The sequence below is a fragment of the Pygocentrus nattereri genome, chromosome 8, assembly GCF_015220715.1.
Source record: "Pygocentrus nattereri isolate fPygNat1 chromosome 8, fPygNat1.pri, whole genome shotgun sequence".
Lineage (NCBI taxonomy): Eukaryota > Metazoa > Chordata > Actinopteri > Characiformes > Serrasalmidae > Pygocentrus > Pygocentrus nattereri.
This window is the reverse complement of record NC_051218.1, coordinates 44,429,367-44,456,699: the sequence shown is the minus strand read 5'-3', so window position 1 is coordinate 44,456,699 and position 27,333 is coordinate 44,429,367. Positions and strand designations below refer to the sequence as shown.

Sequence of the window (27,333 nt, the reverse complement as noted above, 5' to 3'; positions counted from 1 at the left end):
CTAAAGGCACTGAGATGGAGCCTTGAGGGTCCCACCCCAGTGACCAGAGGGGGACTGCTCCAGAGACAGTTCACTCAATTTATTTCTGAGAGTGAAGTGCAGTACTGTGTAAAAGTCCAACCTTCATATATTTAATTTCCAGTCAAAACAGGTATTTTATTCTTATTTTAGTGTCAGATAAAAACAGGACTTACACAGGCCTCAACACGTAAATATAATACCAAAATTGTCAGTATTTAGTCTGTTCACCCTTTGCCTTCATTACAGTTTCTGTTCTTCTTCTTCAGGCTTGCTTTCAGATTTACAAAGAAATCTGCAGGGATATTTTTCCACACCTCCAAAGTTCAGTCTTAGACATTGGTTGCACTTTCTGCTTTCCCACAATCAAAGTAACCCCAGACACATTCAGTGATGTTGGTATCTGGACTCTGGGGTGGCCAGTTAAGTGATCCAAGAATACCAGCAGCTTCTTTGTTCGATTTGCACCTAACTGACAGCAACTCATCCATTGCTGCATAATTTATCAGCCCCCTCTTCCTTGTCTATCAGTGGAAAGGGACCACTATAGGACCACCGCTTATCTGATTGTACTTGGGAAGTGGGCCAGTTGATGGTAATGTGTGTTGGGCTCATAACAGTACAATAAAATGGCCAATGAGTGTGAACAAGGCACACAATATGTCCAAAAGTTTGTAGACATCTGCTCAACCAGCACTTCTCCTGAAATTAAAGGTACTGCTTGGGTTAACTTGCTGCAGTTAACAGCTTCTACTCTTCTGGAAAGGCTTTACACTAGATGTTAGAACATTGCTGTGACGATATGACTGCATTTAGTCACAGGAGCATTAGTGAGGTCAGGTGCTGATGTTGGATGATTAGTTCTGGATGAAAAACATCACTTCAAGTCATCCCACAGGTATCGGATGGAGCTTAATCAACGCTTGCCATTGGGTACAGTGACCTTAGGCTCAGGTGTGGCTGCTCTCAAGTGTCCCATTGTATTAGCAATGCTTTCTTCTTATAGAGAGATTATAGAAGCTGTCTGTGCTTGTGTAGACGAGCCTCGAGCAGCTGAGTTCACTTATTAGGAAGTGTCTGGATACTTCTAGACATAATAAACTGGCTAATTGGTGTACAATAGAGTTTGAGCTTGGAATCAATGAGGCACAGGGCTGACAGACTTTTGTACACCGGTCAGGCATCACATTCTGACCACCTCCTCGTTTCTACACTCATTGTCCATTTTATCAGCTCCACTTACTGTATAGCTGCACTTTGTAGTTCTACAGTTACAGACTGTAGTCCATCTGTTTCTCTGATACTCTGTTACCCTGTTCTTCAGTGGTCAGGACCCCCATGGACCCTGACAGAGCAGGTACTGTTTGGGTGGTGGATCATTCTCAGCACTGCAGTAACACTGACGTGGTGGTGGTGTGTTAGTGTGTGTTGTGCTGGTCTGAGTGGATCAGACACCGCAGTGCTGCTAGAGTTTTTAAACACCTCAGTGTCGCTGCTGGACTGAGTATAGTCCACCAACCAAAAATACCCAGCCAACAGCGTCCTGTGGGCAGCGTCCTGTGACCACTGATGAAGGACTAGAGGATGACCAACACAAACTGTGCAGCAGCAGATGAGCTGTCGTCTCTGACTTCACATCCACAAGGTGGACTGACAAGGTGGGAGTGTCTAATAGAGCGGACAGTGAGTGGACACAGTGTTGAAAAACTCCAGCAGCACTGCTGTGTCTAATCCACTCGTACCAGCACAACACACACTAACACACCATCACCACGTCAGTGTTACTGCAGTGCTGAGAATGACCCACCACTCAAATAGTACCTGCTCTGTGAGGGTCCATGGGGGTCCTGACCACTGAAGAACAGGGTAACAGAGTATCAGAGAAACAGATGGACTACAGTCTGTAACTGTAGAACTACAGAGTGCAGCTATACAGTAAGTGGAGCTGATAAAGTGGACAATGAGCGTAGAAACAAGGAGGTGGTCATAATGTTATGCCTGACTGGTGCATATAAATCAAACCATGCCAATGTGATTTTCATCATTGTCATTCCAGTGGTGCCTCTCTTGATCTCACCTCTAAATATTCATCATCTCTAATGTCATTATAGTCTTTGAGTTTATGTGTATTGCCATCTTGACTTTTCCTTCCTCAGGCTCAGTAATGTCATGGGCATAGTAATCATAATGATTTACCACTGAGCTGTTTTGACAGCATCTATACCTTCATCCCGCCCACCTTTCACATTACCATAATAATTATCATCATCACTGTCACCACCATCATTACCAACATCATCACTCATCTGCGTACCTGTCCGACAGTAGAGGATCGAACAGCTCCACAGGGCTGCCGGAGAAAGGGAGAGAAGGTGTTGTATTTGTAATAGGTGTGATGTGTACACAGATGATTGCATTACATTCGGAAATCGTCACCTTTAAGCCCAAATCATTACCTCTTTGTGCACTCACTCACTATCGGAATAGGATCAAATGGATCAGCAGAGCTGAAAAAAACAATTTCACAGCGATTTCACTCCGAGAGGCGAGAACACACTTCGTCTTATGCAAATTGAATTCTGATGTGACTGTTAATAGAGATGCTCCACTCCACTCAGCTGTGGGCAGAAAGAGAGTGGCCTCTGCTGCCCCTAGTGGACAATCTAGTCTAACACTACAGCGCTGTGCCTCTCTCTGTTGTGATGAGTGTGATGGGGATGTAGTTCATCAAGTTTTAAGTAGAATATCATCACTGTCACAACGAAAGATCTCACCCACCTCCAAAAAAGTAACTGTACAGGTGAAACAAAAAAACCTTCTGAACTTTCAGTGGAAGTTGTACTGTAGGGTTTTGGACTGGCTTATCATGAAGGTTTGACTCTGACAACGACAGTGTTTACAGTCATCTGCAAAAACTTGAACGGTCTTGTTCAAATGACACTACGTTGTTTTTCTCAATGAAAATAAATGCCAAGTGACACATTCTTTAAAGGTAACAAGCTTTAACATGTTGTCTTTCAATTTTAGTGCTCAATATCTAGTTATTTGCTGAGTTTAACATATCGGGGAAACTATAACATAAATATAAAACGCCATAACTTTGCACAGGCCATATTTTATGTTTGTTTTTCACATATGTGTTTTCCAAATTTAGCAAATAAACCTTTATTATTATTATTTGGAAACAATACCTTTGTAATAGTAATATGTTTTTAATTGTTAATAATAATAATAATAATAATAATAATAATAATAATAATAGTGATGTTATCTATTCATATATGAATGAGATGTGCACTACAGACCAAAACTAGACAAAAGTGCAATAATTTTTAATGAGTTTTAAAACATCTAAGAAACTAAATGATCCATTTGTTTATTTATTTGTTTGTTTGTTTATCAATTCACATGATTATTAGATGTACACTATATTAAAATACCTTAACATAGAGCAGAAATAAAGTCAGTTGACAAAATGTCTGCAGTTTTCAATAATAGTAATAATAATAATAATATTCATAATAGTCAGAATCAGATAATAATAATAGTAATAATAATACTGTGTTTCTTTGTGTGTTTCTTTGTTCGTTTATGTATCTATTTAATTATTTACTTATTATTAGATGCATGCCCCAGACCAACAGTTTGGAAGCAACTCTATCATTATAACAGTGATATATTTATTAATCATAATATACATTTCAGCAACAATTGTGTCCAGCAGTTTTGCTCCTGCAGAGTTTTCTTGCCTCCCTAATCAGATCCACCTGATGCTCCTGAAGGCCTGATGTTCTAAATTAGGGGTTTGTGATAAACAGTGACTGTGAAGACTTTTCCTAAATAATACAGGACATCCCTGCAAGTTAAACCTAAAATGTCAATAAAGATGGATTGGTTTAGACTCGTGATCCTGCATCAGGCCTATAATCTACGTTGCTTCATCAGCAGTTGTTAGGTGTGCACACCTGGATGTGGAGTTGCTGTGTTAAAGCTATTGTTTCTCCAGCGTTGGTTCTACTGTACTGCTTAAAAAAAAAGAAAACAATATCATTAAACCAGAGTTGAAGTGTTGTTACTGTACCTCAGTAATTCCTCCTTCGGCCTGGTCACAGTTTTGGTCCTATCAAATTTGCTCTGTGTTTTGTCAGCGTCCGGTCTGGAAGGATAAGGAAAGAAAGGGAAATAATGCAGGTGGACATTACATGACCTTCACTCAGATACATAAATGAATGTGGTCTGTCATTTTTTTGTTCTAAATCTGTAAAAATGGTTTGCTTGCAGTAGTTTTACCCTTTACTGTATTTATAGACCACCAATAGGAGTTGCTCATTTAAGAGAAATGCTCACTTGTCGTTTTTGGTGTGGAGGTCAAACACAAGCAGGTCCAAAGGCTCCTGAGTCTTCTGTGATTGGGGCAGAGAGCTGAGGGAGCAAACAGTGACAGGCTGAGATCACAACACAAGGCTCACTATCAGTCCACACATTTTCCTCAAGTTTGGGGCTTTTCCTTTGTGAAATGTGCGCTTCTAGTGTAAGATACAGACCCCCAGTAAACTTTTGCCAATAAGCTACTTACAATGACATCATTGTAATGTGCAATGACATATTCAGGTTATTGTATGAATTATGAATGAGCGTTTTGACACATTCACCAGAAGCGTTTTGCATACTATTGTTATTCACTCATTAGCTTAATAGTTAGCCTTCCTGCTGTACAAGCTTCAGTGTATTGGATGCTCATGATCTTCTGGCCCTCAGGCAGCACTGCATTGAAAACATGCTTGATTCTGTAGTGGAAATCACTGCATGGGCTCAGGATCACTTCCAGAAATCATTGTCTGTGAACACAGTTTGCTGTGCAATCCACAAATGCATCTTAAGCCGCATTAAAATACACAGTTCTGTGGTCAGATAAATAAAAAATTTAAATTCTTTTTGGAAACCATAGACACCGTGTCCTGGTGCTGGAGGAAATGAGCTTTGGCCCAGAGAAGGTGGCAGCATTTCTGGATCGTGTTGACATATGGATTCTTCTTTGCATGATGCGGATTAAGATGCATTCCTAGAGTCGGACCATCCAGCTTGTCATCAGTGCACAGTTCAATAGCCTGCATCTGCGATGGTCTCGGTATCCCTAAGTCTGATAATCAGCATGTGACCTTAAGAACAGTCACATTTTTTGCAATTAAGTAAACATTTTTATGTTTTATGATGATTTTATGTGTGTATAACTGTTTAAATCTGTGTTTGCTAGTCAGGCACTGTCTAGCATTTTGAGTTCTGCTCGAAATTAGGTAAAATTAATGTTGAATTAAGACTGCACTGATGTAAAAACTGACTTTTAATTAGATTTCAAGTGGGACTTTAATAAACAACTGGAAGAATCCTGGAAAGTTTCTCCAGAGGAATGAATGAAGGACAGTGCAGGACAGTACCTGTTCTGTGTGATGGTCTCAGTTTTGGTGGTTGTGATGTTGACCGTTTCTGTTGAACTTCTGTTGAAGAGACAGTAAATCAAAAGATAAGAAAGCAAAAAAAAATCTTTATCATAAGCAAAGGGATATCATAAACAGTTTGTGTTGTCTCAATCTCCGTAGTTGTTTTATCAGTGCTTTGTGAAGCAAAAGATTAAAATGAGATTATCAGATTTAAAAACATCCCATCAAGGAAATTGTCTGATCTGATAAAACACTGAAATGTTTATATTTCTAAGTGTTCCTTTTACTGTCTGTTATATGGGTCATTCTACACAAACGTCCAGTTTTTTTTAATCTGTCCATAGGAGTCACTGGTGTTACCGATCGTCACTGGTGTTACACATAATAAAGGAAACACCAGAGACGTTTTTAAGGAAAAATACATTTTACAAAAAAGAGCATCAAACCACACGCTGTCCATCATGGAACGTCCACTAAAATATGGAATTTAATCCATCTGTTTTCTATTTTTTCACAATTACCGATTAATAAAAATTCGATCACACCAGTGACGTCAGCTAAAAGCTTCATATGAGATCATGAGCTGAACGAGAACATCTCTGAGAACTGAAAGACACGGTGGGCTCACCATGAGCTTTTCTTCATAGATCCTCAGAAAACAGGTAAAAGGAAGTCGAGTGACGTCATCGGCGTGACTTTTATTTCAAAATAAAAGATTTTTGTTACGCATCGTGACACGACTCCTGGGGACCACACCTTTCATTATATAATTACATAATATTTATTTGGTGTTTTTTTTTCTTTGTCATTTAATTCCTATATTTTATAGTCATGTATAGATTATTGTAGGTAAAACTGCAGAAAAACATGTTTTTTACCTCAAAATATGACACTCAGCCTTCACACATGACTGTGAGGACGAGCTCTTCAGTAGTGCTTGGAATTCTATATAATTGCTTTAAAAACCAATATTGCTAAATTGATAATCAAGATGGTGTAATTGTTAAAGTACCTTATTTTATGTTAAAACAGAAATAAATTGTAACCCTAACATGTTTAAGTGTTATATACCTGTAAACGCTGGGGGCACAAAAGTGGACGTTTCCATAAAATGACTCATATACATTCAGCAAATGAGACGACAAGTACATTAACTAACGTACTGATACTTTAAGAAACAAAGAACCTCACTTGTCAGGATTGGTATTAAAGGGGATGACGTCGTCCGCAAGCAGGTCCAGAGATTTCTTGGTCTTCTCAGTCTTGGGCAGAGAGCTGGAGGAGAAGCACAAACTGGCCTCATCAAACTGTCTGACGTATTGACAATTCAGTCAATTTTACAACTAACTACAGTGAGAGTGGCAGGTGTGGGAGGTGTGGTTCAGTAATCAAGTACTGATATATCTGATTTATACATAGAACCGCTCTTTACATAAAATATTGATATCGAATGATTTATTAAGATTAAGTGACCCTTATTAGTCCCACAACAGGGAAATTCCACCTCCACATTTAACCCATCAGTGAAGTGAAACACCACATACACACTAGTGAGCACATACACACACTAGGGGGCAGTGAGCACACTTGCCCGGAGCGGTGGGCAGCCCTATCCGCAGCACCCGGGGAGCAGTTGGGGGTTAGGTGTCTTGCTCAAGGACACCTCAGTCATGTGCTGTCGGCTCTGGGGATCGAACCGGCAACCTTCCAGTCATGAGGCTGGTTCCCTAACCTCCAGCCCACGACTGCCCCACATATCTATATGTGGGGCATATAGATTTATACCTATAACTGCATATTTATACATAGAAATATTCATTTTTGATTGATTACTGAAACAGAATGTATATTTAATACTAAAAATGGCCAAAAATATCCAAAATCCAAAAATAAACATGTATCTCCAAAATAGAAACCTTTTAGTTATACATTTTAAATAAGTTCATTTTTTTAGCATCAGGGAAAAAGGCAGAATTCATACTGAACAGAAAATTACACAGATGCCTCAATAACTACATATGTACATCTTTATATAATTAATGTGTCTTTACATTATCAGACATTCTCAATAAAACCATAACAAATACAGTCCAAACTGCTTCTGAATGAAAACTCTGGCAACCTCCACATTCTCTGTGCTGGCTCTCTGTTTTTGTTGTTTTCCTAGGAGCATTACTGTATTATTGCAGCTGGTATTATATTTATTATACTGGACTGGTTTGTTTGTATTGCTCAATATGTCTATTTATTTATTGCTTTCAGTTTTTCAAAGAAATCTGGACAATCGCTTTAATATATCTTTATTTTCAATGTCCTCAGTCATTTGAAAATCATCTTCAGCTTTAATCATCATTCTGGATGCATAATGTCTACACATGTATCTTCCACCAACTGATTCCAAATGATCCATTTTTTGGGGGATTTCACTGCAGAAATGACACATTCTCCCATTTTAAGTGCCTGAGAAGACCGTTAAAAGGAGTCTGTATACAGACTATTATATTATATTATTATATTTCTTGGTGTCTTGCCCCAGCTGGCCCTTACATTAGATATTAAGTGTTTTAGCTGCATTACTAAGTGCTGACATGGGTAGTCTTTCCAACAACTAGTGACTGTATTCCCATTACTTCAGACTACACTGCACCACTGTGTAGGCGTAACCAATGGCATCCACAGATCACTTCCAAATCCTGCTCGGCTTGTTATCCATAACGTCCTCCCACGGAATTCACACGAAAGCTCCACAGGAGACGCAGTGAGAGCTATTTTCAACCACCCCCCACTTTCATGCTGCATACCCTCTCTCACCTGTCAGCTCCTGACAGCAGGTCTGTGGTGGTGGGGACGGGGTTCACTGGCTTCTGAGGGGCACTGTAAGGGTTGACGGGGGGGAGAAAGGCATGCGTGTTAACTGTGTGTGAAACAGAGAACAAACGTTCAAACATCATGACTCGAGACAACTATGAAGGAGGTAGTATCTCTGCAGCTTTCTTTGAAACGGCGCTGCAGCCAAGTACCACTCGACTCTTTTGGAATCGCTGCCACTGACAGAGCTCTAGTGCCCTCCTCTGGCCACTTCTGGCTCATTTAACATCAGAACGTTGTTGTGGCTGAGTATGAAACAGTAAGCACTAACATGAATGCGGGCATGACTTGCTCAGCACAGCCTCTCATGTGTGACACTGACCTCTGAGTCAGCCCCAGCAGATCATCATCGTTCAAGTCGTTGGTCTTCTTGACCAGCTTAGGGTCAACCCTGAGGAGAGAGAGGCAGCCACGTGGAAAATAAAGATGAGGAAAAATGCTTCAGATGGGCTTTTGATATGATTGTATTAGTGGATTCAAATGTGGGCCATAATTTTCTGTATTAATAAAACACATTAATTGAAACACGATTACTGCCAAAAGCAGAAAGAAAACAGACTAAATGTAATACATTTTATTCATGTGTGAATATACATCCCTTTTTTCTACAGATCATTTGATTTATAAGCTTAATAAATTGAGATTGCATACATAGAGATATTCAATTAATATCTACAGTACATTCAGCCACGCATCTAAACTATAGTAAATATATATCAAACCTTGCTTTAGGAGTTGGCTCTGTTTTGGGTTTGGGTTCTGGTGTTGTGAGTGGGACTGGTGCAGCTGGAACTGGCTCAGCAACACTGAGGAGATAAGGCACAGAAAGCAAGTAATGCAGGCCCACTGCTGTAATATCTATTGCCAATGGGAGCCAAAAGCACTACGCACTGTAAAAATGAGAGGTCAGCTCAACTTAAAATGATCAAGTAACTGATTACATGGCTTTTCTTCAGTTCACACAACTCCAACTTCTTAGTTGAGTCAAAAATTCTCCCAGCTACTGTTTCTGACTCTGCATCCCAGTTAGATAAACAAAACTGAACTTGTGCTTTTACTCAGTTTCCCCACTAGCTGGCGCTCCTTCTATCACACAGTCCCATCTGGCATATTTTCCTCTTGGGCTTCCAGATATGGACAGCTGTGGCACTGCTGGGATTCAAACTCACAGCCTCCTGATGTTGGGATGAATCATTAGACAGTCTCACCACACGAGATCGGCAGGCTTTAAAGTTAAAACTACGGATATCTTGCCCAGTGTACTAAACACTTGTAGACACTAAATCAGAGCTGCTTCAAGTGTTCCTGAGTGCTGCAGTGGACTAAGCCGTCACCCCAACAGGAGGTTGTGAGTTTGAGCCCCAGTGATGCCACAACTATCCTTAACTGCGTACACAAGAGGAAAAGCTGCCTGGTAGGACTGTGTGATGGAAAGAGTCCTGGCTGGTGGAGAAGTTGAGTATAAAAGAGAAGTTTATTTTATTTACCAAACTAAAAAATGAAGAGAACTTTTGACTCAACTAAGAAGTTTGAGCTGTGTGTCCTCAAGTTGAGTCAACTCAAGAAAAGCAATGAAATCAGTGACTCTATCATTTTGAGTTGAGCTGGCCTGATTTTTAACACTGTGTTGTTCTATTTTTATCTTGAGCGATTATGTGAATTGAATAGTTTTACACTACAAAAATAATAAGAAGAAAAAAACAGAAGAATACAGCCTGTGCATATGAAATATCAGATTAAAATAAGGTAAATATAATAAACCTTTTTTTTGGAGTGGGTTCTGTTTTGGGTTTGGGTTCTGGTGTAGTGGATGGGGTTTTCAGTGCTGCTGGAGCAGCTGGAACCGGCTCAGTGACGCTGAGGAAACAGAGAACATGGCAAATAATAAGAAATGCAGAGCTACAGCTCTAATAATGGGACATTTTTATATCTTAATCCAGTGGCAAAATTATTATGTCTGCTTATTAGTGGTATTCTACAAATAGCCATAGTATATCATTTTTGCTGCTGTCATGATTGTTATTGTTCTTGTTATTAAGAATAATAAATTCCTCTGTATCTACCCAAACTACAAATACACAAACTTGCATATGCAAAATAAGGGAAATGTAATAAACCTTGGTTTAGGAGCAGGCTCTGTTTTGGGTTTGGGTTCTGGTGTTGTGGACGGGGCTGGAACCGGCTCTGTGACACTGAGGAAAGAGAACAGTGCAAGAAATAAATTTATTTTTAAATCAATTAAAAAAATAATTACAGGTACATTGTATGCTGGTGTGATTTTGCTAAACCAAAGAGCTCCTATACATATTCTATAATTATATGAGCGTTATAAGAAAGACGTCTACCACACAAGGTCATATATGAACGCTATTTCTGCCGTTGGTACCTGCGTCCAGCTCTGACACCCTGCATAGATTCAGGTTTCTCATTTAACACTACATGCCCAAAAGTCTCTAGACATCTAGCTGAAATCAAGGGTATTTATAGGGAGTTTTTCCCCTTTTCCTGAAGTACCAGCATCTACTCCTCTGGGTGGTCTTTACACTAGATCTTAGGACATTGCTGTGAGAATTTGATTGCATCCAGTCACATAAGCATTAGCGAGGTCAGGTGCTGATGTTGGACGATTAGTTCTGGATGAAAAACATCACTTCAACTGATCCCACAGGATTCGGATGGAGCTTAATCAACGCTTGCCATTGGGTACGGTGACCTTGGCTCAGGTGTGGCTGCTCCAGAGTGTCCCATTGTCCCATTCTTCTTATAGAGAGATTATAGAAGCTGACTGTGCTTGTGTAGAAGAGCCTCGAGCAGCTGAGTTCACTTATTAGGAAATGCCTAGATACTTCTGGACATACATTTATTAGTGTACCTAATAAACTGGCTAATTGGTGTACAAGAGTTTGAGCTTGGAATTAATGAGGCACAGGGCTGATGGACTCTTCCACAGTTTTCAAAGAGCTGGGATCTGTTAGTTCTGGATCACAAACGTCACTCCAACTCATCCAAAGGTGTTGAATGGAGATCAATTATTGCAATGAAGTTCAGTTCCACAGTTCCACAGCTCCACAGCCCGGTGCTTGGAGGCTTTATACCCCTCTAGCTGATGCTTGGCATTAGGTATGGTTACCTTTGACTCATGTAAAGCTGCTCCAGGGCATCTCATTCTATTGGCAACGCTTTTCTATGGAGATTATACAAACTGTGTGCACAATTAAAAGTCTGTGCCAGCAATGGGTGCACCTTAAAGTAGCTGACCTCACTGAATATCACCACTGTCATAAAGTCCCGTATGTCTGGTAACAGTATGTATAGAGGAGAAGGGAAAATGCGTTAATGTAATGAGAATTTTGGAGCATTTCTATTGGTCCCTTCTTCACAGAATGATCACACTATATAAAGGGCAGCTGACATTGTGAAATGGTGTAAATAAAATAACACAAAAATTGGACAACAGACATTAGGTTAGTGCTGTAAAGTAAGGTAAATAGAACAAACCTTGGTTTCGGAGCAGGCTCTGTTTTGGGTTTGGGTTCTGGTGTTGTGGACGGGGCTTTCTGTGCAACTGGAGGAGCTGGAACCGGCTCAGTGACACTGAGGAAACAGAGAGCAGAGGAAGTAAGAAATGGACGACTATATTAAGGGGGCCTGGGGTTACATGTCCCGAGAGATTGCACTTCGATCTCAAGCTATTATGATACCAACATTGCGTTAATGATAATGCAAGGGTTGTAAGGCAGAAGGAGAGAAAATGGAGATTGAAAGCAAAAGCGGAATGCAGGCTTGGGGCACCAGCATTGGAGGAGCTCTTGATCTGTGCTTGCTGTAACACAGACTACTAAATCCATTTTTGTCAGTGTGGTAACAAATGCTTGTATCTCCTCTCCTTCACAGGAGAGGGAAGGACACTTAAAAGTACGTTCATGTACCAGGATTTTATTCCAAGTCAATTTGGACCTATTCTATTGCTCAGTTCATCACCAAGGGCAGCCGGGGGATTCAAAAGGTAGAAAAAACAATAACATTTTAGAGATACGAGCTTTTGATCTGACAGCAGCGCACTGAAAAATAATGAATTCACAGGCCACTTTATTAGAAACCCCTTCCTTGCATCTCCACCTTGCTGGTGCACAGTTAGAGACTGCAGCCAATCTGTTAATGCCCAGTTTTGTTCCCTATCCATTCATCAGTGGTTAGTTTTGGACCACAAAGCAGCTCTTGGTGGATATTTTTTGGTAGACCCACTCTACCCCACGTTCTAGACGTCACTCTCAAAAGCACTGACTTACCCACACTACCATGTCAGTGTCTCTGCTGTGCTGAGAATGGTCCACCAGCTGAATAATATCTGGTCAACAGCAGTCCTGTGCTCAGAAACTGACCAATGATGAATATAGTAGTGGCTTACCACAGACGGTCTAAGGTATGTGGAGCTTATAATGTGGCCACTGAGCGGATGTACAAGGTAGGGGCTTCTGTTCAAGAGCCTGTGGTCAGAAAGTGACCAGTGATAAAGTAACTGTATACCTATATACTAATACTAGTAGATGAATTTCTACGGGATTCCTGCAAGAATCTTACATTAAATTCAAGTACTACAGGATATTATATAATACTACACAAACAGTTTAGATTAATATAGGACAGGAATATTACATAGTATTTCATAGCTCTACAGCAACCTTACACAACTGAATGCAAAAGGATGGACACTCCCTGCTAAATTTCATGTTTTATTGATTTTGTAAGTCAAAATAAGTCAACACATCCTCTGCAGGCAACAAAGTGTTTACTGGGTTGCTTTAAAATGTTGAGTTAACAACAAGACACAGATTCTTTTTCTTGCATTTACTTAAACATGGCATTTTTCTTCAAATGTGAGTGGACAATTTCTATGTATTTGCTGAGTTTAACATACTGGAAAAACATAAAACATAAAACACGAAGTGTGCCGGTCATTTTGCTCAGTCCCTATTTAATATTTTACTTTTTTCCCCCAATATGTTAAACTCAGCAGATAAATATTACTTGTGCTTTAAAATGTGCAGAAGTATGTTTTCTGTAGATGATGTGTACTTTTTTTGACTTGACCTGACCTGACCAGAGGGGCCCAGAGTTTTGCCTATGACTGTAGATGCTTACACTAACACTATAGACCTGTTTTGTATGGGTAGTGAAGCAGAAAGCTGGTAGAACTGATAAAGTGGCCAGTAAGTGGAAGTATAATGAAGGTGTTTCTAATAAATGCCTGTGTATATACCTTCACACCATGTACATATATTATGATGTAAGTATAATGCACCTTGGTTTAGGAGTGGGCTCTGCTTTAGGTACTGGTGTTGTGGACGGGGCTTTTTGTTGAACTGGAGCAGCTGGAACTGGCTCAGTGACACTGGGGAGACAAAAGAGCAGACAATAAGACTGGGTGACTGTCTCAAGGGACTGGGCTGTCATTACAGTAGACAGTTCTCCACATGTCCCTAAAGACTGCCCTTGAGATGTTGGGTATATAATCATTTTGTTCCACTTTTTCAGCCTCACCTCTACCTTGTAGTTCCACCTTGCTTGTATACAGTTAGACTGTAGCCCACCTGTTTATGCACGTTCTGTGTCCTCTAGCTTATTTCTTGACCATTCATTAACCATCTTCTAGCCCCGTTCAATTTCTGAACACAGAGCTGTTCTTGGTTTATGTGTGGGTGGGGAATCAGTCTCACACTATAGTACACAGGTTTAGTATACTACTAGAATAGTATACTAAGTAGCATAGATGACTTTAAGGCAATACTACAGGAGTATTATAATAATATTAATTCATCAATAATATTCATCATTATAGAAGTAGTCCACAGTACTATAACATATACGTTATAGTTTCTATTAATATTAGTAATCTAGTAATGTATACTACAACCCTGTGTCCAAAATGTAAATAAAATAGAATGTAATGTTGTGCAAATCATTTAAGCCCTATATTTAACCGAAAACAGTAAGAAGACAACAAAACAAATGTTGAAACTGAGAAATGTTATTGTTTTTGAAAAATATATGCCCATTTAGAATTTGATGCCAGCAACACATTTCAAAAAAGTTGGGATGAGGGCAACAGGTCAGTAACATGACTGGGTATAATAAGAGCATCTCAGAGAGGCGGAGTCTTTCAGTAGTAAAGATGAGGAGGGGTTCACCACTCTGTGAAACACGGCACAGGCAAGTAGTGCAACAATTCAAGAATAACACTTCTCAAGGTAAAATAGCAAAGAACTTCAGGATGTCATTATCTATATTGCATAATCTTATCAAAGACTCAGAGAATCCAGAGAAATTTCCATGCAAGGGACAAGGCTGAAAATCAATGCTGACTGGTCATGATCTTTGGGCCCTCGGGCGGCACTGCACTAAAAACTGACATGATTCTGTCGTGCAAATCACTGCATGGGCTCAGAAACACACTGAAATCCATGGTCTGTGAACGTGGTCCAGTGCCACATCCACAACTGCAAGTTAAAACTCTAACATGGAAAGAAGAAACCATATATAAACAGGATCCAGAAACACTGCCACTTTCTCTGGGCCTGAGCTCGTTTGAAATGGACTGAGGCGAAGTGGAAAAGTGTTCTGACAAATCAAAATTTGGAATTCTTCTTGGAAATCGGACATGGACAAGCAGTGTCTCCTCAGTTTCCAGTGGTAAACATGCCCCCGTCCCAACTTTTTGGGAACGTGTTGCTGGCATCAAATTAAAATTGGGCAAATTGGGCAAGATATATGAAATTCACAAAGTGGCAGTATATGGTAGAAGCATAAGGTAGATATTAGTCATTAAGTGGATGTTGTACTGCACCTTGGTTTCGGAGTGGGCTGTTTTATGACTTCAGGTGTTGCAGCTGGGGCTTTCTTTTCTGCAGCCACTGGATCAACTGGAGGGACTTGAGCACTTGGCTCAGTAACACTGTTTGAAAGAGACAGCAGCATGAACAGCAGTACAGCTGTTGAGCTCAAATGATGCAGAAATGTAAAAATTATATATATATATAATTCATTTGGAAATGATGTAGACATTTCAATCTAGTGAATTTAATGCATCGTGCAGAAAATAAAAGCTACAAACCTTTGTTTAGGAGTTTGTTCCTGTTTGGGTGCTGGCGTTGTGGATGGGGCTTTCTGTGCAGCTGGGAGTGGTTCAGTAACACTGAGGAAATAGAAAACAGCAGAGAAAATGAGAAAAGAGTGACTATCATATCACAAGAGAGCAGAGCAAAGCACTGCATATACACCTGACACATACAATGAGAAAGTCTAATAAAAAAATAACACACAATTTTATATATATATATCGCTGTTGTCGGAACAAAACCTTGTATCTCCAAAATGGTAACTTCACAGGAGAAGGAAAAAACCTACTTTACTTCTAATGTAAGTCAATGGAACCAGAATTTTTTCCAAGTAATTTTAAGCCGTCTCTTTTGGTCCATTCATCAAGAAATTTACACACAATGTCAAGAACAACAGGTACTTTTAAATTAAGTCACACTGAAAAACAACAAAAATGGAGATACAAGGTTTTGTTCCGACAACAGTGATATATATATATCTGCCTATACACTATCCACACATCCATGCATCATACGTGCAGTAAGCTGGTCAAAAACCTTTGTTTAGGCACAGGTTCCTGTTTGATTTCTGGTGCTGCAGTTGGGGCTTTCTGTGTAGCTGGAGCAGCTGGAGTAGTTGGGGTAGCAGCACTGAGGAAAGAGAAAATAGCAATATTAATTGACTTCCACATCATAAAGGATTTTAATAAAGATTCATTTATCCATTTGATTGACTGGACTGTTTAAGTGGCATAAAATAACTTGACCACTGTGTAGGGAATCTATCTACACATTACCTATATCATTTCATCACATATATCATATTGTTGCTGTTGTAACAAAACCTCATATTTCCAAAATGCTAACTTTATCAGAGAAGGTATTAATGTGTAATAAAAGTTTATTCCATGTAGTTCTGTGCTATTTCTAAATGGTCTATTTATCATTAAATGTTTGCAGGTAAAGAGCAGCTGCCATTTTTGCCAAATGTTCGATATAATAAAAAAAGAAGTAAATAAATATTATTAGAGTTTTTCATATATCTGACAGCCATAATATACAGCGTTAAATAGAGCAAATGTAATGAACCTGGTTTTTGGAGTGGGCTCTGCTTTGGGCTGTGGCTCTGGTGTTGCTGCTGGAACCTTCTGTGGAGCGACTGGCTCTGTGACACTGTGGAAGGAGAGCAGCACAGAAAGAAAGAATGTTTCATCATGACGACTTATCATAAGGTATCATTCAGCCTAGGATGTCAATACACTTAACTGAAAGGCAGAAATGACACATTCACTGACAGCAGTCATAAACCTACATACACATTCATAACAGGATTCATCTGTCATGGTTGCTTATGTCTTTTTACCCCGACAAAGTATCATGACACAACCTAAAGTAAAAAAAAAATCTGTGTTACCTCTCACACACACTAAGGCCAAAAGTATGTGGACACCTATATGTGAACCATGGCACCTATATGAGCTTGTTGGCCATCCCATTCCAAAACCATGGACATTTGCAGCTAGGATAGCCTCCAGTCTTCAGTGGTGGACAGTAACTGAGTAACTGAGTAAATGTAATTAGTTTCTGTACTTTAGTATTTTTGGTGTATCTGTACTGAAGTTTCTCCGTTCTGGGCGACTTTTTCCTTTCACTCCACTACATTTCAGAGTCTAATATCCGACTTTTTCCTCCTACATTTTGAGAAATCTGTCGTCCCTTTTGGTTTCTGTGTGTATAAAAACGTCACATGTCAAAACGAAAGAAGCGCAAAGCCAGAGCACCAATCAGGGCCCAGCGGTCACTTTGTTTAGAGCTGGTTTTGACCTGTTGGTCATACCGACCCAGTGCAGCACGCGGTTCAACGTCAGCGCAGCAGCGTAAAACTTTGGGAGAGTCTGTTCAACATAAATGATGAACTAACCTAACTTTGTGTAAATAGAGCTCATATAGAAATATGTCCACATATGCAGTCGAGACTGACGCGGCTTTTTTCTGAATTTCTACAAACACCATTTCATTTTATAGTAAATGAGTTTGGGCTGGTTTATGTTTATGAACAGACGCCTACAGATCAACATAGTAAAGGAGCTCATCTGTGATCCTGAGTTTAAAGCCAGTTTTTATTCAACTTAAACTTGGAACTAAGTTGTAAATAAATCTGAAACTGAAACTTTGCTTGTGTGTAAAAAGTGATTTCAGAGCCACTCGGTTCTCCCTGATGGAAACTGTTTACCTTCAGTGTTTTGTGCTTCTGATCATTTTAATAGACGTCAGCGTCACTAATTAATGACGTTCTATTAAAAGACTGGTTTACCAAGAGAGACGCTGGAGGACTTTCACCTGAAATGAGTTCATGAAGCCAGTCTGGTTATAAAAATGATAACAGGACATCAGAGCCAGAATTACTCTTTAGTACTTTTACTTTATACTTAAGTACATTTGAAGGGAAATACTTTAGTACTTTTACTCAAGTGGAGGTCTAAAGGGAGGAACTTCTACTGTTACTGGAGTGATATTTTACCTCGGGTGACTCGACTTTAACTCAAGTACATGGTTTGTGACCTTCGTCCACCTCTCACATGAAGGCTTTTAAGGAGTCAAAAGACCATTTGCACTGCTGCTGAACAAGAAGGCCTGGTTTGTGTTCCAATTCATCCTAAGTGTTCACAGCAAACTTGTCAAAGACATGACAGGTGTTTTTGTTGACTTTGCTTTTTGTACAGCGGCACAGGCTGCAACAGGAAAGAGCCTTTCCCAAACTGCTGCCACCATAGTATGCTGTAGCATTGACATCAGCCTTCACAGGAACAAAGGGACCTTGCCCAACAGCTTCAAATAAAGTGGCTGTTGATGTGAATACATTTATTCAAAATAGACTGCTCATCAAAAATAAATCATAAGTAACAAACCTGGCTTTAGGAGTGGGCTCTGCTTTGGGTTTAGGTTCAGGTGCTGTGGATGGGGCTTCCTTTGCGACAGGGACAGCTGGAGTGACTGGCTCAGTGGCACTGAAGAAGAAAAGACATTACTCCAGAAAATGAGACGTGGTGCTCGCGAGATTAAAGTGATCATTCAGCCAAAAGTCTAAATTACCCAACACAGTATGTTTTGTGCTCAGTGTTTGCTGTTTTAGTTTTGCACTGGGACAAATATGATGCAGCCAATAAGTTGTTAAGTAATCTAAAACAGACTTTAGGTGTTTAGGTGTTTCTGAAACTATATAATGTTATAATGTATAGCTATCTATAAAAAAACAGACCCTAGATGGAAATATAACTGGCAGTGATCGTAGCGAACGTCTCAGAGCCTGATGTTTATCGTTTTCAGTTCGGCCTCATTCACCCCTCGCCCCTACCACTTAGCCCTAACCCTCCATTTTGCACGTTCACATCTAGGGGTAGGGTGTCCCGATTGTTGTTGAGATAGAGGGGTAGAGCGAAGTGTTGGGGCTACATGGTCCCCCAAACTGAGGCTTTTCTGAGGCACAGATAAACCAAGCAGAGTGTTATGACAAAAAGAAAAGGAAAACTGGCAAGATGGTGCAAAACAACCAAAGAAACCAAAAAATGTGAACATTTTCCCAGTTAAAAATCACAGTAACCACAGTTTTATCGTAGTTTAATGTCATTTCAGTGCATCATGGCCTTTTTCCTCATAACAGGCATAAAATAAACGCTAATACATGCTGTTGTCTTGGTAACTAGGTAGTAAAATTTTCCGCTCCACCTTAAATAGTCCAGCAGTACCAACACCTGAAGCGCCAAGGTGGAACGGGAATATCTGACTTCGGCTTCATATCACTGAAGAATTAGGGGGGTGATAATCAATAATTGCCCCCCCCCTCTTTGAAGGCCCTAAATGTGACTAAAGCCCAGCAGTGAGGAGCTGAACTTTCCCCTCCTCTGCTGTCCCTGCAGACGGGCAGGGTCGCCTACAGAGCGGCGCCAGTAGCTGATAATGAAGTGATGCTGTTTTTATTTGAGGGTCTCATTTCAGAGGGAAGATCTCAACCACCACTGCTTGTAACTCAGAATGACCCTCAAAAACAAGGGGTTAGTGGGTAAAAATAAGAAATGGGACTGGGCCTTTAAGAGTAATATTTCTGTCTGTGGAATTATTATGTAAAGGTGTAATAGCCTTATATTGGGATTATTTATGACTTTAATCAATGTTCTTACTGTAAAATAAGAAAAAACAACAAACCTTGGTTTAGGAGTGGGCTCCGTTTTGGGTTCGGGGGCTGTGGATGGGGCTTTTTTTGCCTCTGGAGCAGGTGGAATGACTTCAGCAACCGGCTTGGAGACACTGGGGGAAAGAGAAAGATAAGCACAGAAAATAAGATATGAACGACTGTGACATCTCAGGGATCTGAGAGGAAGAAATGATGGGACACAGTTTATGCGCATCCCAGGAGATCACGCTTATGATCGTCTCTCACACTGGTTTTGGTATTATCATGCAGTCAGAGGTTCTGCAGGAAAAAAGAGCTCTATAAAAGTCTCATCACAGAGGAGGAGGAATGAAAGAGAGAGAGAGAGAGAGAGAGAGAGAGAGAGGTGCAGGGCTAGACTCTGTGATTCAGAGAAATAAACCTGGGTCTGCATGCATAAAGAGTTTTGGAACAAGAGGGCAGATACAGCATCAAATGCTTCTTCTTTCTTCCTTTATGCTCACAAAACAATGTCCTAGAACAGCATCTCTGCACTCAGATCATCATCGTCATGGCAAAATCTTTTATCTCTTTTGTTTTCTTTTTACACTAGTTGCCTTTTACGTGATGGGAAAATTTCATGACGAACAGACCAATAGAAATGGTCCAAAATGAGCTGAGAGTAAGGCCCAATCCCATTTCACTCCGCGTCCCTACCACTCAGCCCTTAGCCCTCTGTTTTGTGCGTTCACATCTAGGGGTAAGGTGTCCTGATTCTTGTTGAGATGGAGGGGTGGGGTGAAGTGTTCATGAGATGGAGGGGTGGGGTGAAGTGTTCATGAGATGGAGGGGTGGGGTGAAGTGTTGGGGCTACATGACCCTCCAAACGGAGGTTTTTCAGAGACTCCAAACAGCAAGATATGAGGAAAGAAAGAAAAAGCAGCGAATTGGAGAACAAGAGACCAAAGAAACCCACAAATGTGGGAATTTTCTCTATTAAAAATTACGATAACCATATTTTTATATTACATAATTTTATATTAGTTTACCAGTGTTTCAGATTACTTTGGTCGTTTTCATCATAACAAGCATAAAAAATTGCTAATAGCATGCTAATGTCTCAGTAGCTAGATAGCTAACTTTGCCGTTCCACCTTAAATAGTCCAGCAGTTCTGACACATGAAGCGCCAGAATGTAACTGCTACATTATTTAAGGTGAAACAAGAAAGTTTGAGCAAGAATCTGGAGAATCCCTGACTTCAGCTTCATATCACTGAAGAATTAGGGGGGGTGATGATAAATAACTGCCCCCCTCTTTGAAGGCGTATGATCCCTAAATGTATCTAAAGCCCAGCAGTGAGGAGCTGAACTTTCCCCTCCTCTGCTGTCCCTGCAGACGGGCAGGGTCGCCTACAGAGCGGCGCTGGTAGCTGTTAATGAAGTGATGCTCTTTTATTAGAGGGTCTCATTTCAGAGGGAAGATCTCAACCACCACTGCTTGTAACTCAGAATGACCCTCAAAAACAAGGGGTTAGTGGGTAAAAATAAGAAATGGGACTGGGCCTTTAAGAGTAATATTTCTGTCTGTGGAATTATTATGTAAAGGTGTAATAGCCTTATATTGGGATTGGGACTGCCCAACTCAGGTCCAAGGGGTTAGAGTGACACTCGAAAACAAGGGGTAGGGGTAAAAATAAAAAATGGGATTTGGCCTAAATTTTATTAAAGTAAACACAATTATTTTTCTATACAGGCACCATTTCAGTGATTTCAAGATTTTATTATTATTGTTTCACATTTCTTTCTGTTTAAGCAGAAAAAGCATCTAAATGCTGGGTAATTCAATTGGGAAAGTACTTTGGGCTTATTTGTACTTTCCCTGCACTGTTTTGTTTCTTGTTTCATTTATACATATTAATCCTCACTATGTTTGGTCTGTTGTGTATAATGAAAAAAAGATCCAGAAGTACTTTGGTACCTGGTGGGTGCTGGGGTGGAAGACATCAGAGTGTCAGAGAGGGCATCAAGGGCATTACCGCTGTATAAAAAAAGAAGAAAAAAACAATAAGTTTAACAAACCGAAGCCTTTATTCATTGAGTAATGCTAATTTTTAAATGAATGAATTGATTCTGCTTATGGAAGCACAATGCAAATTAAAATGATAAAATGACAATATCTATGATGTGGATCTAAATACATTGTTTGGTCATTTTACTAGAAATATCTACCTTGAAAGTCCAGTTTTACATGGTATCTCTTCCTAAAATCTATTCCTGATCTAAAGCTAGGTTAAAACAATGAACCTTTTTTTTGGAGTGGGCTCTGCATTGGTTCTAGGTGTTGGTTCAGGTGTTGCAGATGGCACTTTCTTTTGGAGTGGAGCAACTGGAAGTGCCAGCCCATCCACACTCATCTCCGCACTGTAGGATAACACAAGCAACAGTTGTGAACATACAAAATGGTAACTTTACAGGAGAAGGAAAAAACCTGCTTTACTTTTTATGTAAGTCAATGGAACGAGAGTTTTTTCCAGGTCATTTTGGGCCATTTCTATTGTTGCATTTTTCATGAAATTTACAAACAATGTGAAGGCCAATAGGTATTTTCACATTATGTCAAAAACTGAAAAATGACAAAAATGGAGATACAAGGTTGTTCGGACAGCAGCCACATACAGTGGGGTCCAAAAGTCTGAGATCACCAGCGTATACAACAAGCCTCTAATGGACAGATCAAATGTAACTGAGAATCTTCAGAACATGAGACTCAAAAAACCTTAACATGGCCACAACTTTGAACCAACTGAACTTTCAAAATTCTAAAACTTTCTGTCTTTTATTTCCTGGTTTAAATAAAAAAAACAAAACAGATTTTTAATGTGATCTGACATTTGGCCCTTACTGTACAAATCAATTCTAAAGCATCAGCCCTGCGAGTCAATTCAAAATCCCAGATTTTAAATAAACTGTAGGAAGGATTTAAGACTTGTGCAGAATGATAAACTATAGAGCTGTAGACGATTCTCAAATGACTCTGATGCTAGAGAGCTGTATAGCTAGAATGGCGATATAATACATTTAATTCACATTACAGAAAATTCTTAAGTCTGAGATCTGGTTTGTTGTCATGGCAACTTGAGTTAAGACTGAGTTTAGGACAGAAGCCACTACAGAACAGTGTACTTGTACTTAAGTCTTTTAATTTTTTAATTGTTTTACAGAAACATCTTAAGTTGCCAAAATATCCTAAATATTTTCCTAAATCTTCAAGATAAAACCCAGAGTGTCTTAACTTCTGTTTTAACTGTCTGTTTCTATTCTATTTATGCAGTGATAATCAGCATAGTTCACTATAATTAGCTTAATGACGCTACATTCATCTACACTGAAAACGGTGCTTTGACTCGTGAGTTTTTTTCTAACAGTGTTTAAAAGCCCCAGATGCTGCAGACTCGACCTCCACCATCCCTCTTATTACCTCTGTGTGTTACTGTTGATGAAAACTCGTCATATAAAATATTACAGCGATGGTGGTGAATAACGAGGAGACGGAGCTGAATGTGTGTCTGTTTATTAGGAGTAATGTTAACACACTCGGCTAAAGTGTTTGGGAAATGGAGACTGAAACTGAGGAGCAGTGACTCTAATAAACAGCACGAAACGCTGATACAACATTAACTTTCAGTTTATCGCGCTTCAGTTTTGTTTGATCTTTTTCACATCAGTAGCATAGCTAACGTTAGCTGTCTGGCTTACTAACTTGATTACGTGTTTACATTTCTGCTGTGCACATATGGTCAGTTGCTAGGTAACAGACACGACAATTGATTGTTGACTTGAATCGAATAGGTTAAGATTTCCTAACTTGGGATAAGAAAAGCTGCTGTAAGATAAGATAAGATTCCTAAATTAAGATTTGCCTCTGTAATACGAATTGGTGAAAAATCTTATCTTGACCTGTCAGATCTTAAGTTAAAATAAAAAGGTAAGAATTTTCTGTAATACGGCCCCGGATGTGCTTGTTGTTCTTAAAATACAATGTCCAAAAGTTTGTAGACACCAACTCATACGGTGTTTCTTCTGAAATCAAGGGTAATATCAAGGTGTTTGCCCCCTTTAGAGCAGTAACAGCTTCTACTCTTCTGGCAAGGCTTTACATTAGATGTCAGAACATTGCTGTGAGGATTTGATTGCAATCAACCACAAGAGCATTAGAGAGGTCAGCTACTGATGGATGATTAGTTTTGGATCTCAAACACCACAAAATCTCATCTTAAAGCTATTGAATGGAGCTTCATCACTCCAGAGAACTGCTCCACAGCCCAGTGCTGGGGGGCTTCATTCCTCTCTGCCTGACACTTGGCATCTCCAGAGCATCACATTTTATTGGTAATGCTTTTAAGGAGATTTTACAAGCTGAGTGCCAACTGAACACCTGTGTCAGCAGTGGGTGCAGCTTAAAGTATTTTGAATTTACTGATTAGAAGGAGTGTCTCGATACTTTCAGATATACCATGTACATGAAATATTAATTAAACATCTAAAATACAGTATATATGCATAAATCTGGAGCTTATAGTATTTAAATCTACATTTTAAAAATGACTGCATAGAAAGGCCTTTTTCCCAGGGTTTTAAACTGATTGATTTAGTAAGAATTAACAGTACCACTTTAGAATAAGACAACCCTTATAAAGGGTTCATGAATGGTCTAAAACGTGTTTATTTATAGTTATTACTTATAACAATTTATAACTAATTTATAAGCAGCTATAACAATAATTAAAAGGTGAGCTCATACATCTGATGAATATGAATGCGTGATGAAGCTGACAGGCGCCTGCTGACTGACAGATTAATATCAGTAAGCATCAAAATCTGAACTTCAACAGCAAAAATGTGGGTTCACTCTTAGAAAACCAACAGCCCTTTTTATTAAAGTGTTATAACTGCTTATTGATGCTTATCTGCAATTTCCCTCTGGGATCAATAAAGTTCTATCTATCTATCTATCTATCTATCTATCTATCTATCTATCTATCTATCTATCTATCTATCTCTCTATCTATCTATCTATCTATCTCTCTATCTATCTATCTATCTATCTATCTATCTGTCTATCTATTATAAGGTGTTTATGACCTAATTAATAAGCATTAATAAACTCATTCTAACCAGTCTGAAGGGCAACAGTGACCTGATGTTCACCTAATAGTGAAGCCACATTCATTTATACTGTTAAACCTCAGATTTTGATCTTTACTGATTTTCCTTTGTCTTCGTCATCAGTCAGCATTAAACTATTAGCTTCGTCACATATTCACATTCATCAGATAAAACAGCTCGGCTTTATGTTATAACTGTTATACTGTTATATAACTGTTATAACGTGTTATAACTGCTTATTAATAATTTTGACACTGCTTATGACCTGAATAATAACTGTTAATAAACTTATTTTAAACCATTAAAAAACCCTTTATAAAGGTAGTCTCATTCTGAAGTGGTGCCGAATGAACAGTGTACCTCTGTTTAGGTGCAGGCTGAGCCGGAGGATTTGGAGGAGCTGGGGCTGCTGGTGGTTTGGCTGCTGAGTCACTGTCTTCATCATCACTGATGACAACCCTACACACACAGAGCAGAGCTGTCAGCATCACGCGATATCCTGTTTGGTCCACAGGTAACTTTACCACAAAATGCTGTTTACCTTTTGGCAACAAAAGATATGACTGGGGGGTCAGAGCTGTCCGGTTTCTCTGGTGGAATCCTAAAACCAATGGACATAAATCAATAAAAATCAATGCCTAAAATATTTTACAAAATGTCAATAATGAACTTGGACAGTGGTGTGTAGAGACAGTGAAGCGTGTCGGAACAAAACCTCATAGCTCTGAAATGGAAAGAAAAACACTCTCAACTTTGAATGGAAGTTAATGAAACAAAATTATTTGTGAAGTAATTTTGGAGCATTCCTATTGGTCCACTCATGATGAAATGTTAGCAGCCAGTGAAGGCCAGTTGACATTTTTAATTTCTGTAAAAAAGTGCAAAACAGCAATAATGGGGGGGTTTTCTGACGGATAAGTCCATCCTGTTCCACATTCTGCTCTAAGGAGCACTACATGCTGGTAGATGATGTGGCTTAAAATGCTGATTTGCTAAATTTGAAGATGAACTGAATGCGTGTTGAGCACTGTGTAGTATTCTACAGTATTCTGTAGTAATCTGCAGTAATCTGTAGTAATCTGCAGTAATCTGTAGTAATCTGCAGTAATCTGTAATCTATAATATTCTCATTTTTCTTTTTCTTCTGCTTCTAACACGATTAATACCGCTTGAGCCACTTAACCACCTCTGCAGATGATTTCAGGAGAAGGTGCGCTGTCTGTACTCACTTTTCATTTTCTAAAACTTTCTAAACTTCATGATGTAAGCAATTTCATTTACCTCCACTTTTCCTTTCCCATTTTAGAATGTTTGAATTCTAGATCTCATGAAAGAGAAATATTAGCAGGTGTTTAATCACATTTGTCCTTTTTTTCTTTCTGATGAGGTAGGCGCCAGTTTTACCTCAAATAAATTAAGTCTGTTGTACATTAAACTTAGTATGTCCCACAAGTTAAGGGAACGTTTTTGATGATTTTGTACACTTAAATGGCATTTTTAAGTTGAATTAGCTTATTACTATTTGGTTTAGTCTGTTGCTATGGCAACTTTGAAACATTTCCATTGCTTTTCATTGTTTCTTTCTCATTAAAGTTGCTGAACAAATGAGTGAAACTAAGTAAGCTGTGAAATACAACTACGTGTTTGTTTTGTTAACACAATCTCGTTAGATAAAACGTAGATTTCTTTCCCATTGGCTCGTAGCTCCAACTATTTGCATACTGACTGTTTCTTTCCCTTTATTTTACTCATCGTCTTTCATTCCACCCAGGCTGCCTTTCCTCAGGCGTATGTTTTTTTGCATGTGCTTTCCTCAACTGTTTACCATTGTGTTGTTGGTTAAGAGTGACGGTGATCCTTCTCTTAGCTGATAAGTGGCCATTTGTGTTGGTCAGTAACCACGTTTACAGTTAAGGTTAACCTTTTGGTGTTAAGCAAAGTGATCAATATCACTTAATTAGAAAAAAAATCTCAATTGCCCAATAAACCATAGATAAACTGCAATTTCAAGACCTTAAATCAAAATAATTAGAATTTAGGAGTTGCACAAAGGTATGTTTATGTTAGCCTAACTGAAAAATTACAGTCATTCTAACTGAAAATTCTAACTCATTTTTTAAGGCAACTGGTTTCCCTTCACTCAGTCACTGACTTCTCATCAGGATGGTGGTGTACAGTATTGGCCAGCCATCGAGGTATGTAGCGCATTTATAGGTTCAGATGGCTTCATCCTAACGGCAGGTACAACAGAATATTTGAGGCCTCTTTCAAGTGAATCTCCCTCTATAAGCGCCATCATTTGAGAAGAACATTGTTATAAATGAAACAAATTCAGTGCATCAATTCAGTTTAAGGTCCCTTGTGCCAGTATAATGTTATTTACTTCAGAAAACAGTGATTAAAAACATAAGCTGTTCATAAATACTCAATTACTGCTTTATAAATATGTTATTAAATACCTATTCATGCGTAATGAAATCCTTATGCAGGTAGCCTTCAAATGAAGTGTTACCCATTATTTCGATACAATTCAGATGTGACTGATGGAATTAGTTGCATCACATTGGAAATGTAGATCATTTATATTTTAAAATAAAAT

The 27,333-nt window shown here is 39.2% G+C and overlaps 1 protein-coding gene across 1 annotated transcript in view; it reads right to left on the bottom strand.

Moving 5' to 3' along the window:
• The window catches only part of znf185 (zinc finger protein 185 with LIM domain), a 48,218-nt gene that overhangs the window by 12,430 nt on the left and 8,455 nt on the right, over positions 1–27,333 (bottom strand). Inside the window, exons 10-32 of the mRNA XM_037540758.1 lie at positions 25,276–25,335; positions 25,095–25,193; positions 21,873–21,989; positions 21,547–21,606; positions 19,622–19,723; positions 18,328–18,426; positions 16,508–16,591; positions 15,977–16,069; positions 15,436–15,516; positions 15,169–15,276; positions 13,627–13,716; positions 11,823–11,918; positions 10,442–10,516; positions 10,086–10,181; positions 9,047–9,130; positions 8,647–8,715; positions 8,268–8,330; positions 6,648–6,731; positions 5,454–5,513; positions 4,366–4,440; positions 4,100–4,174; positions 2,475–2,525; positions 2,333–2,368 (exon numbers count right to left, since the gene is read on the bottom strand). Coding sequence (XP_037396655.1) covers positions 2,333–2,368; positions 2,475–2,525; positions 4,100–4,174; positions 4,366–4,440; positions 5,454–5,513; positions 6,648–6,731; positions 8,268–8,330; positions 8,647–8,715; positions 9,047–9,130; positions 10,086–10,181; positions 10,442–10,516; positions 11,823–11,918; positions 13,627–13,716; positions 15,169–15,276; positions 15,436–15,516; positions 15,977–16,069; positions 16,508–16,591; positions 18,328–18,426; positions 19,622–19,723; positions 21,547–21,606; positions 21,873–21,989; positions 25,095–25,193; positions 25,276–25,335 — 1,857 coding nt within the window. The remainder of the gene's footprint in view (positions 1–2,332; positions 2,369–2,474; positions 2,526–4,099; positions 4,175–4,365; positions 4,441–5,453; positions 5,514–6,647; positions 6,732–8,267; positions 8,331–8,646; positions 8,716–9,046; positions 9,131–10,085; positions 10,182–10,441; positions 10,517–11,822; positions 11,919–13,626; positions 13,717–15,168; positions 15,277–15,435; positions 15,517–15,976; positions 16,070–16,507; positions 16,592–18,327; positions 18,427–19,621; positions 19,724–21,546; positions 21,607–21,872; positions 21,990–25,094; positions 25,194–25,275; positions 25,336–27,333) is intronic.